The sequence below is a fragment of the Dromiciops gliroides genome, chromosome 1 (assembly GCF_019393635.1).
Source record: "Dromiciops gliroides isolate mDroGli1 chromosome 1, mDroGli1.pri, whole genome shotgun sequence".
In the NCBI taxonomy this organism is placed as follows: Eukaryota; Metazoa; Chordata; class Mammalia; order Microbiotheria; family Microbiotheriidae; genus Dromiciops; species Dromiciops gliroides.
Window position 1 is genome coordinate 582,134,259 of NC_057861.1, and position 12,672 is coordinate 582,146,930.

The 12,672-nt window shown below is 39.3% G+C and overlaps 1 protein-coding gene across 1 annotated transcript in view; it reads right to left on the bottom strand.

The window, feature by feature from the left end:
- Positions 1 to 12,672, bottom strand: part of ABCC1 (ATP binding cassette subfamily C member 1) — a 155,500-nt gene that overhangs the window by 57,954 nt on the left and 84,874 nt on the right. The window contains exons 10-12 of the mRNA XM_043979082.1: positions 11,821 to 11,982; positions 9,032 to 9,124; positions 7,162 to 7,365 (exon numbers count right to left, since the gene is read on the bottom strand). Of these exons, the coding sequence (XP_043835017.1) occupies positions 7,162 to 7,365; positions 9,032 to 9,124; positions 11,821 to 11,982 (459 nt within the window). The remainder of the gene's footprint in view (positions 1 to 7,161; positions 7,366 to 9,031; positions 9,125 to 11,820; positions 11,983 to 12,672) is intronic.

Here is a 12,672-nt window from a genome sequence, read left to right on the forward strand (position 1 = left end):
TAACTCCTCCAAAGTATTAGCACAGTGAGAGTAGCTTAATAGGTACCTTAATCAGAGCCCGTTTAATTCAACAGAGTAATAAAATTTAAAAAAAACCCCAAAACTTCAAAGAATGTATCCTGATGATAGTGGTTAGGTGACATCATATTTGAAGATTAGTTCACTGTACACATAAATAGTTTGGTGCAGCAATACATGAAACTGAATAGGAAAACGAATAAGGATGAGGGAGGGGAGGAGGGGAAGAAGGAAGATTATACCACAGAAGGGATAGACACAAGCAAAACAACCTTCCTAAATCTGGAGGGGGGAGAGAAGACTAGAATCTAACAGCATGCCTTATATTGCCTCTTATATAATTGGGGAATCAGTTGCCACAAAAAGAGACAAGAGGATCTGTGAGAATCCTGGGTAGTGTGAACCGATACAGAGTGAAGTGAGTAGAACTTGGAGCAAAATAAACACCAGGACAGCAGCAATGTAAAGAAAAAAATCTTTGAAAGACTCAAGAACTCTAACCAATGATCAGTCATGTCTCCAGAGGACCTATGATGATGCATAAGAGCCACCTCCCAAGAAAAGGCAAAAGACTCAAAGGGTAGAACAAATATTTTTGGACACAGGCAATGCACGGATTCATTTTGCTTGATTATATTTATTTCTTACATGGCCCTTTTTTGCTTTCTCTTGGTTATTAATTAAGGGGATGTTAGGGAAAAATTAACAAGTGACAGCCCCTAAAAGACAGCCATTGGAATATTTTTTTAAAAATGGAAACAAGACAAAAGAAGGAAGATCTGAGGAAGTAGAACAGGTTGAAAGTAATAAGTAAATTTTAAAAATTTAAGTGATATAGATAATCCTAATAACTGTATATTTGGCAACTATTAAAAATTTTCAGTGATGTCCCCCCCTTGAAAAAAAAAGAAAAAAGAAAATAATAGGTAAGATATAATAATACTTTTTTTAGGCAAGCAAAATGAAATGGAGATTCACTATTTCATGTCCTTTTTTGGTTTTCTACTGTGTCTAAAAAAATACTCTCTTCTGATGTCTAAGTTCAGAATTTATTTTTAATGTAAAAAAACCCCATTACATTGCATGTCAAATATCTTAAGTTGGACCAAGTTATCAAGTTAGGGACTGAGGAAAAATGCAAAAAATACTACCTTACTTCCTGCACAATTTTTTTCAGGGAGAAAAAGAGTCTGCATTTCCAAAGTCCTAGACACCCACATAAATTCCTTACCATACAACTGCTGAGTAATATATTACCCTTTCCAATCCAAGTGAAAAGTGCCAACCAACCACCATACCGAGACATGGTTTTTAGAGTTGTTTGTCCAGTGGTGATGATGGGGTTTCCCTGAGCCCTCCATTGTGAGGAGGGCTAAATTTGTAAATGGAGGTGATATGAAAAGTGAAGATAGAGATATGTGTAAAAAAAAAAATCTAGGGGCGATGGATAAAGCACTGGCCCTGGATTCAGGAGTTCCTGAGTTCAAATCCGGCCTCAGACACTTGACACTTACTAGCTGTATGACCTTGGGCAAGTCACTTAACCCCCACTGCCCTGCAAAAAACAAAAAACAAAAATCTAGCTATGCTGTTTCCATTAAGGGCATTAAATTGAATTTAAAATTTTCATTTTATATCACCTTTATTTATAAGTATATCCCTTTCCTACCTTGAAAGAATTTTTTAAAAGAAAAAAAAAAAGCAGTTCAGCAAAACTAACCAACACATCAACTGAGTCTGACAGCAGACTTCCCTCTCTGTAAAGGGAAGGAAATGTCAGTCAACAAGCAGTTATTAAGCACCTACTGTGTTCCCGCCACTATGCTAAGCACTGAGGATACAGAGAAAGGCAAAAACAATCCCTGCTCTGAAGGAGCTCATAGTCTCGAGCACACAAATATGTACAAACAAGATATAGACAGGATAAAAAAGGTTATCTCAGAAGAAAGGTGCTAAAATTAAGAAAGACTGGGAAAGGCTTCTTAGAGATGTCAGCTGAATCTTGAAAGAAACCTGGAGGTGGAGATGAGAAGATATAATGTTCTAGGCATGGGGGACAGCCATGAAAATACTCGGAATCAGGAGATGAGGTGTCATATGTAAGGAACTGCATGGAAACCAGTGTCACTGGGATGCAGATTACATTAAGAGGACTATGGTATAAGACTGGAAAGATAGGAAGAAACCAAGGTAGAAAGAGCTTTAAAAATCCAAACAGAGTATTTATATTCGATGCTGGAGGTAATAGACAATCACTGAAGTTCACTGAATACAGGGGAATGACATGATCACACCTATACTTTAGGAAGATCATTCTGAAAATTTGAGGATGTACTGGAGAAATGCCTTCCATCATCTCTTCTTTGGGGCCAAGCTTAGTCACCATGCTTACAAAGCATTCAGGTGGGGGCAGCTAGGTGGTGCAGTGGATAGAGCACCGGCCCTGGAGTCAGGAGGACCTGAGTTCAAATCCGGCCTCAGACCCTTGACACTTACTAGTTGTGTGACCCTGGGCAAGTCACTTAACCCCAACTGCCTCACCAAAAAAGAAAAGAAAAAAAAAAGCATTCAGGTGAGACTTTTCTATTCTTTCCATTTACTTTATTGTAGCAGCAACAGAATTTAAACACAGCAGGCTATACTTTCAGGGGGAAAAATAGAATATAAAAAATGGGCTGGTGATATTCCCATTGCCAGCACCTACCATCCCAGGCTCCTGTCTTTCATCACACCTTCGGTTGGATAAACATTTCACCAGCATCGAAAGGAAAGAATCTTCCAGTGAAAAGAACATTAAGGTGTCTTCAAACAGAACAGAACATATTTTATCCTAATGTAGTCAGAGACCTCAGGGCTTTTAAGTCAGTGGTCAAGATTTACTGCTTTGTCAGCCCTGCGCCTGCTTCTAGGCTGTTTTATACAAAAGGTCCTTTTGGAATAGATTGTATCTTCTAAGCACAGCCATACAGAACATTAACTCCACTCATCCAAAAAAAAAAAAAAAAAAAAGCTACAAATTTAAAAGTCAAAAAGGAATGCAATGGGGGCAGCTAGGTGGTGCAGTGGATAAGGTACCGGCCCTGAATTCAGGAGGACCTGAGTTCAAATCCAGCCTCAGACACTTGACACTTACTAGCTGTGTGACCCTGGGCAAGTCACTTAACCCCCATTGCCCCGCAAAAAAAAAAAAAAAAAGGAATGCAATGTCCTCCCTCCAATCCCCTCAGAAGCCTCTCTCCTTGTCTTCCCAACCAAGAAAGCATGGTAGGAAAAGATGACTAAGATGAACAAGTTGAGCTGACACACCTTTAACCATTGGTTTCATTGAATGAAGCAAAATGCAAAACAGGGATTTCTGGGAGAAATTCCTCTCCCTGTCCTATGTAAGAAATCATGAAGCACATTTTCCCTTGCATCGTCCCCTTCCTACCAAATGAAATGAGTGAGTCAGTCAACAAGCATTTATTAAACACTCAATATAGGCCAGGCATTCTCTGAATGCTGGTGGGAGAGACAGAAGGGTATGTTCTTATTTTCAAGAAGGATGCTACTATTTACTACTCTTAACAGAATCATTTTGGGGAAAGTGGAAGTGCTGGCATATGAAACTAGGTCCTCTGAACAATTCTAGAGTTAGAAAAGTACTGATGGGGCAGCTAGGTGGTACAGTGGATAGAGCACCGGCCCTGGATTCAGGAGGACCTGAGTTCAAATCCAGACTCAGACCCTTGACACTTACTAGCTGTGTGACCCTGGGCAAGTCACTTAACCCCAATTGCCTGACCAAAAAAAAAAAAAAAGAAAAGAAAAGAAAAGAAAAGTACTGAGATCATTTACTCTACCACTATCATTCCCCCAGCCCCATTTAGAAGATAAGGAAACTCAAATAAGGAGCAAAGTATAAACACATAGAAAGAGAGAACTATACATTTGTATGTATGTATGTGCATTTATGAGTATATAGATACATACACATACATAAATATAGTAGGCCAAAAGTCATGAAGGGGCTTCAATATTAACTCCTTTATTTTTTGTTTTTAATTCACAATACCATAACATTATATATAGTATACATAGGAAATGAATTTACAATGTGTGAAAAATCAAGTCTTGTAAATGGCAAAAAATAAAGAAAAAATAATTTTCAAAAAGTTATTCAAACATTGTGACTTTTGGCCCACCCTGTACATATACAAATATATAGCAAAGTGCTCTGCAAACCTTAAAGTGATACATAAATGCTAACTTGTTGTTGTTGTTGTTGTTGTTGCTATTAAGGAGAGGTGAAATAATTTGCCACGGCCATGTTATCAGTGATCTGCAAAGCTAGGTTCAGAATACTTCCTATTGCTCTATGTTCTACTACAGAGTTTGGTTTATTCATTTACTTACTCAATCACCAAGCACTTATCAAGCATCTACTGTGTGCAGAACATTGCACAAGGCACAGTAAGAGATACAAAAATTTGGATAAGACACTCTGCTGTCACAGAGTTATAAAGGAGATATAACATACATAATTACACATCAGTATATGGTAGAATTGCATTAAATTATTATATATTAGAGAGTTGCAAAATAAAAGTATGATCAGAGATTTAGATGTGGAAAAGAACACTGAAGGTTCTCTAGCCCAACCCCTACATTTTAGACGAGGAGTCTAAATCTCATAAGGACTAAGTGACGTGCCCCTGATCATACAGAGAGTAAAATGGCAGGGCTGGGACTTTATTTAACTCAGGTTCTAAATCTCCAGAGCCAGTAATCTTTCCATGGACCAACACAGCCTCTATAATTACATAAGAGATGTGGAAAATTAAGAAAAATTTCATGGGAAGATGGCATCTGAGTTGGGCTTTAAAGGGTGAGGAAGAATTTAAGAGGTCAATATGGGAAGTCAGGACATCCCAGGAACAGAAGACAGTCTGAGCAAAGGGACAGAGTCAGAAAAGCAGGGCCAAAGAGTAGTCCTTTTGAACTGGAATAACATAAGACTCTTTAAAAGCAGGATGGTACTTGAAAGCCTTGAATGTCAGGTAAAAGAGCTTGACCTTTTCTGATATAACAGAGAAACCTTGAACACCTTTTAACAGAAGTATATGATAAAATCTATGCATAAAGATTATTTTGGTCATGATATGACAAATTAATAGTAAATCTTAATTAAACAATTGTTTAAGAATTGTAACATCCTTTCCTCACAATCTTATAGAACAGGTAGTAAAAGTATTAGGCATCTAGGTCAGAAAGACTGCAGTTCAAATCCTCACAAACTCTGTGAAACAAGTGCTATAATTATCCTTATTCTTCAAATGAGGAAACTGAGTCACAAAGAGGTTATAGGACTTGCCCAGGGTGATAGAGCTACTAAGTGTCTGATGCAGGATTTGAACCCAGACCTTCCTGATTCCAGGTCCAACATTCTATGCACTGTACCAACAAAAGAATGGCTTCCAAATAAACTTTCCTAACACTTCATATACCTGGAATAATTTTGGAAGTTACCCATCAACCTTACAGTTCTCTCAATCTAATAACCCCAGCTGGTTTGTTGTTTTCTTTTTAAGCTCTCTAGGCTAATTTCCCATTTCACAATCTTTTATTTCATTTCACTTTTTTTCTTCAAGTCTCTATTAAAGGTTGGAAATAGTCTTTTGGGTTCAAATAGATACTGAGTCGATCTATTCCAGACTCCCAGAATCAGAGCCAGATATTAACAAGAATGATCCATTCTCATTCCCCCATTTTACCCATGAGAAGACTGAGGCACACAGATAACTTGCTCAAGGTCACACAATGTGAGACAGCAGCAGAACTAAGACCAAAACCCAGGTCAATCTCCGGACTCCCAAACCAATGTTCTTTCTGCCAAACCAAGCTTAATGAAATCAAACTGCAGGTAAATATCACTTTGAATGTGATAGGATGTTTTTGAGGCTAGTTAGTACATTCTCAATGGTTTATTTTCTCCTCTCTATGAACCAAGTAAACAAGCATTTATCAAGTTCCTATCACATGTCAGACACTGTGCTTGGCCCTGGAGCTATATAGGCAGAAATGCAGAAGTCCCTGCACTCAGAGATGCATGCTCTATTGGGAGAGAAAATATATATATATGCATGAACATATACAAAGCATGCATGAAATAAATACAAGACAATTTGGAGGTAGAAGCAATAACAGATGAAGGGAGAAATGGCTTCACATAAAAGGTAAACTTTGAGATGAGCACTGAAGAGAACTAGGGATCCAAAGAGTTAGAGGTTAAGTGGGAATGTATCCCAGGTATGGAGATGGGAAATGTCATGTTGTATATGAGAAGCAGTGAGAAGGCCAGTTTGGCGGGACCTCAGAGGGTACTGTATATCCTTGGAAAGATAGATTGGAAACACGTGGTGAAGGGATCTAAATGCCAAACAGAGAAGTCTGTGCTTGATTCTAGGGGAAAGAGGCAGCCAGTGGAGTTAATTGAACAAGGGAATGGCATGGTCAGATATATGCTTTGGTAAAAATCACTTCGAAACCCCATGTCTGCAGTTTAGCTAAATTCCCACAAAGTGAACTGTGATGCTTAGGTTTTCTGAAAAGAAAAACCTATTAATGCTTTGTTATATTTAGAAAGCTCTATTTATGTAGAAAAAGTATAATTGACCAGCATCACATGGTCCTATAATAATTATTGTTATTTGTTAAAATGAAGAAAAGCTTATTGAAAAGAAAGAGTTGCATTTGTATTTAGAGGATCCAGGTTCATATCTACCTTACTGTGAAACCTTGGACACCTCATTTAACTTCTCTGGACCCCAGCTTTCTCATCTATAAAATGATGTGGTTAGACTAGATGACTTCCGCGATACTCTAGCTAAGAATAGCACAGTTTAGAGAAAGATTTAAAGAAATGCAGAAACCTAGGAGCAATATGATAATCTGATGAATAATCTGCAACAGTTATCAAGCTCTGTTTAAATTTATTTCTCATGCTTTATGTTCTTTGACACCACCTCCTGTCAGTTTCAAACAGGCCTTATTCACAACTTCCTTTCATTGATGACTCCATCTTACCAGGAAGATCTGAACCACTCAAAGGGGGCTCTAACCCTTAAGTGAACTAGAGACAAGTTTCCTGTTGACCTCACTTACCAAAAAGGGTGTGCAGACCCAGGTGAAGGTCCCTACAGCTGCCAAGTAAGCAGATTTCTTAAGCACCCTCAGCTCCTCCTGTCTTATCTCCAACACCTTCTCCTGGAAGGCCAACTCCCAGGCATACAGCTTCAGAACTTTGATCCCATTGAGAATTTCATTCATCAGTTTAATACGATTGTCTTTGCTCTTCATGTGGGCCACCTTCAAGAGAAAGCCAATTAAAAAATAAGTTGGACCTCTGATACACTGGACCTGTCAACCACAAAAGTGCTTTCCCCCTCCACCCCTCCACCCGCCCCTGACTTCTTACTACCACATTTTAAAAAAGGACCTTATTATGCTAAAAAACTGCACCAATTATTCCTAATAAAAATATTCATTTCTCCCAAGAATAGCTATTAGACAATTCCATTCCCTCCCTCCCCAAGAAAATGCCTGGTCTCACAAATCGTCTAAAACTTGTACATGTCAATTTTCATGCAGTTTCTAAATTTAGACAAAGGGGACAGGGTCAACAGAGGACTTAAGTCACCAGGGAACTAGTGTTCTGCTTTGTAAGTCATCCTACAAATTTTTTCACTGCCCAGAATGCAGTGTCCTGAAAAACCCATTCAATGGACTTTTGTTGCCAAATGCAGGTTGGACCAAAAAAAAAAAAAAAGAAGAAGAAGAAAGCTTGTGTTAGATCTGAACGAGGAGAGGTAACTCTAAGGCTCTTGAGGCAACCACTGATGGAGTAACCCATCATTCACATCTCATAATTTCCCCACTCCTCCCTTCTTTTTTCCCTCCATTGCTCTATTTCCTTCATTTGGGTTTTCCTTTCTGTTCATTCTTTTTCTCTCTTCTCAAAATCAGTGGGGTTAATTAAGAGAACAAGGATGTCAATCATGAAAAGGGAGAGGGCAAGGGTGAGAGATCACAATTGTAATTTCATTTTTCTTTTCTTCCAAGGCCCATTCATTGAAAGAAGACAATGATGTCCTTCAGCCTACAGATAATCTTTAACTTGTACTTGAGAGATGATTTGTTGGTCTTTTAAGAGCTCCAAATCAGCACTAAGATTTATTTATGAAAGTCCGACAAATTAAAGGAAAACCCTATAGACACCCAGAAGAACCCAAAGTCTCCCTCAAGCACTTCATCTCACACACAGTTCTGTACTTTCACTCATCCTTAAAAGCAGATTTAATTCCGTAGCCATCTAGTTATCTTTGCAAGGAGACTACCATGGACAGGCCTGAATAAAGAACAATGAACAAGAACAGCGCTTTGAACCTAAGCTGTGAGACTTTGAAAGCACTACTTACAGAGCCCAGCCAAAGGCCATACTTTTCTCCTTAATGAGATCCCACTTATCACAGACTGGCTTTCTGCTCCATTGGCAAATTGCTTTTTTGTCTCTCCAGAGGCCAAGAGGGGAAAAACGTGAATTACAGACCAAAAAAAGGCCAAGCCAAGAGTTTCTGCTGGAGGGTTTTTGTCCTTTCTTTTAAGCAAAGTCCCAGCCAGGTGACTGGGATGAGAGCTGTTTACAAAAAGGACAAATTTAAGGAAACCTACTCATTAAGGAAAGGCTGAGCAGCAAGGCAGTTCCAAGACCCATGCCCTAATCGGAGAAGGCAGCCTCTTAAGACATTCCATCAAGGCTGAGCCCTGGAACTCATCTATGGGATTCCAAGATCATGATTTCCAAAAAGCACAGCCAAGTCCTCGCATTCTAAATTCATAAGCAACCTGGAATCTATTCTGTATTCCTTCAAGCACTTGTTCTAGTTTAATAATAGGGATTTTATCTGAGTAAACTTGGCAGAGAAGGAGAGCATTACTAAGTCCAGCCTGAAGCTCTCATCAGCAGAGACCTTACCTGGTAGGTTTTGGTCTTCATGGCCATCACAGCATTGAGGGGAACCATGAGGATCATGACAGCCACTCCAGCTAACACGGACGGGCCTAAATTCTAAGGGGGAACAAAAGGAAAGGGAAATTAAGAAGAAACAACTGCCCTGAAAGAATCCTACCTATATGGGGGAAGCTCTTTGAAATGGCAACTGAGCAACAAAATCCAATCTTCTAAAATAGTTCAACACAAACATACAAGAACGAACACCTAGGGCTACCTTTAAAGATTGAGATATATCTTTTTGGGGGATGTCTTTGAAGACAAGTATTGATTCCATGAGGGCAGACTGACTTTGGGGAACAGGAAAAAAATAAATAAATCATTCTGTGCTCAGAGGGATAAATGAGGCGAGGGTAGGAAAGGTTTGGATCAAGTCAAATCATTAATGTAGTCCAAATGATAGAGATGCCAAGTCAAAATATCAGGAGTAACAGCCAAAGTAAAAAGTCTTCATATGGTTCATGGGCCTGTGGACAGGCTTCAAAAGTGGTTTGGGCAATAGCAGCAACACTGGAACAAGCCAACAGGATGACCAGCCACACTCACTTAGATGTCTAAGGTTTGATTTGTTTGCTAAACATCCAGTTTCAGTTCCCATCTTTTGTGGTCACACCTCATCTCTTGTCATTTTTCTCTCTCTATGGATACATTAAGGGCTAGAATGTGTATACAAGGTACATCTTGCAAGAACTTTAAGATAAACTTAGCAAAGGAACATGCCCCAAAACAGGGTAAAACTTAACTTGTAAGGGAGGAGGTAAAAACAAAAGAAACTGGTAAATAGGCACAAGAACTCACTTTTTCCCCCCCAAAAAGTTCCGAGAATAGCAAAGATGATTAGCAACCTGACTACTGATTATACTTATTTGTCTTTTCTCTTCCTCTTTTTTTTGGGGGGGAGGGGGGTGAGGGTGGAGAAGGGATAATGACAGTGATAACTAAAAGAAAGGAAGAAAAAGTGTTCATAAATCATTAGGAAAAAATAAACAGAAAAGCAGAAGGAAGTTCAGAGGAAGACAAAAAAGTAGGGTAGTATTAGAATTACCATATTAAATTTGAATCATAATCTCCTCCACAAAACAAAACAAAACACCCCAAGCTGTACACAGCAGGGAAAAATCAAGTTGGATATTAAAAAAGTTCACTATTTCATATAAAATTCCCTTTCTGTTTTTTATTACACAAGGAAATGTTCATGCTATTGGTTCATAATAAATAATAAAATTTTAAAACAAATTAATCTAATTAAAAAAAAAACTAACCTTAATAACAATGCATGGAGAAACCCAGAAAACAATATACATGATGACTACAACAACATAAATAGAAAAAGAAATGAGAGCAAAACAATGGAAACTGAATGTTATGAATAACCTTCCTTGACCTCAAAAAAAAAAAAAAAGAATGCAGTTCCCTACCTTCTTTGCATAGGTAAGAAACTATGTTTGGGGACCATTACATACAATATTGGACTTAGTAATCATGTTGGTGAATATAATATAGCTGGATTGAGTTTTTTTATTCTTTTTTATAAGACATAGCTCTCTTGTTGGAAGGAGAAAAGGCATATGGAAAATGTAGGTAATATAAAAAAGAAGTCAATACATTTTTTAAAAAACAATTTTTTTAAAGTATTGACTACCTAAAAACTGGGGAAACTTTCCTACTTAAAGACTCACAGTGCTCTACAAGAGAGGCTGTGGCATAGTGGATAGAGCACTAGAGTTGAGGTCAAGAAGACCAGGGGCAGCTAGGTGGCTTAGTGGATAGAGCACCGGCCCTGGATTCAGGAGGACCTGAGTTCAAATCCGGCCTCAGACACTTTACACATTTACTAGCTGTGTGACCCTGGGCAAGTCACTTAACCCCAATTGCCCTGCCCAAAAAATAGAAGAGAAAAAAAAAAAAAAAAGACCTGAGCTCAGATCCCACCTCGGACAATCACTAGCTATGGGAGGGCAAGTCACTTAACCTTTCTGAGTTTGTTTCCTTGTCTGTAAAATGGGAATGATAATGCCAACCGGATTATAACCAGTCTCAAACCTATGTATGGCCAGAGCCGAAGAGAATGGGCCAGAGACAGGTGAGTCAGGAATTAGAGAGAAAGTTTATTTTCAAAGTGAGGGGGGCAGCTAAGTGGCGCAGTGGATAGAGCACCGGCCCTGGAGTCAGGAGTACCTGAGTTCAAATCCGGCCTCAGACATTTAACACTTACTAGCTATGTGACCCTGGGCAAGTCACTTAACCTCAATTGCCTCATTAAAAAAAAATTTAGGGGCAGCTAGGTGGTGCAGTGGATAGAGCACCAGCCCTGGAGTCAGGAGGACCTGAGTTCAAATCTGGCCTCAGACACTTAACACTTACTAGCTGTGTGGCCCTAGGCAAGTCACTTAACCCCAACTGCCTCAAAAAAAAAAAAGAGTGAGCAAAGTGAGGACAGAGGCTTGCAAGCAAGGAGGAGCTATAGACGCACGTGCCCAGCCCTGGGCTCCTTCTTGCTGGTGGACAATAATAATATGCTATCTACCATTTAGGCTTCAAAGGAGATCATATACATTAAGACCTTTGCAATACAAATGCCAGTTATCATAACTGACCCAATAAAGAAGAATGGACACACATACTGTATCACCATTCTGATGCTTGAGAGGGAGGGCAAAGAAACCTTACAGTGCCCCCAAACTCAAGTTACTGCTCATCCTAGACACAATCATAAAGAGCTGAACAATAAAGGAAAGGGAATAAGTACATACCAGCCATAGCAGATAGAGAGCCAGGATGACCTGCAGAGGTGCTGACCAGATCATGTTAATGTAGGTGGCCAAGTCCATGAATCTCTGAGCATCTACAGACATGAGGTTGACTATTTCCCCAACAGTGGAAGACTTTCGGGCAGAATTTGTAATCACCAGGGCCTAAGAGAAAAAATAAAAGGTGGGATGACTGGACATACTAGACCAAGGTCACATCTTATCCAGTTTACAGAAGCTGTGGCTTCTCTAAGGATGGTTCTGTTTTGTAACTACATTTTTAAAAAGACAATTCAAGGGGCAGCTAGGTGGCGCAGTGGATAAAGCACTGGCCCTGGATGCAGGAGGCCCTGAGTTCAGATCCAGCCTCAGACACTTGACACTAGCTGTGTGACCCTGGGCAAGTCACTTAACCCTCATTGCCCTGCCAAAAACAAAAGGACAATTCAAAGCATTTTACCAAACTATTACTTGAATTTATAAAGTGCCTTTCCTCTCCTTAAGGGTTTGCATAGCTTCCAAAATTCCTAGCATCCCAGAAGACAGCTCACAGAGTCTTTACAATGGAAAGGACATGAGGTCTCTGAGTTCAGACTCTGCCCCTTCACCCCCACCCCCACCCCCAATGTAAGAAACCCCTCTACAACATTCAGAGGCAGGGAGTTTTATCCAGGATTCAATGAAGTAGGAAAAGAAATCAAAAAGGTACACAAAGAGAGCACCCACAACATATCAGTTACCATATAACCCAAAGAATACAGAACTTAATGACACCTGATGTTCCAAATTTAAGTGATATGCCTAATGTCATATGCAATTAAGTAATGATTAAAACTATCAGCTAAACTCAGACCT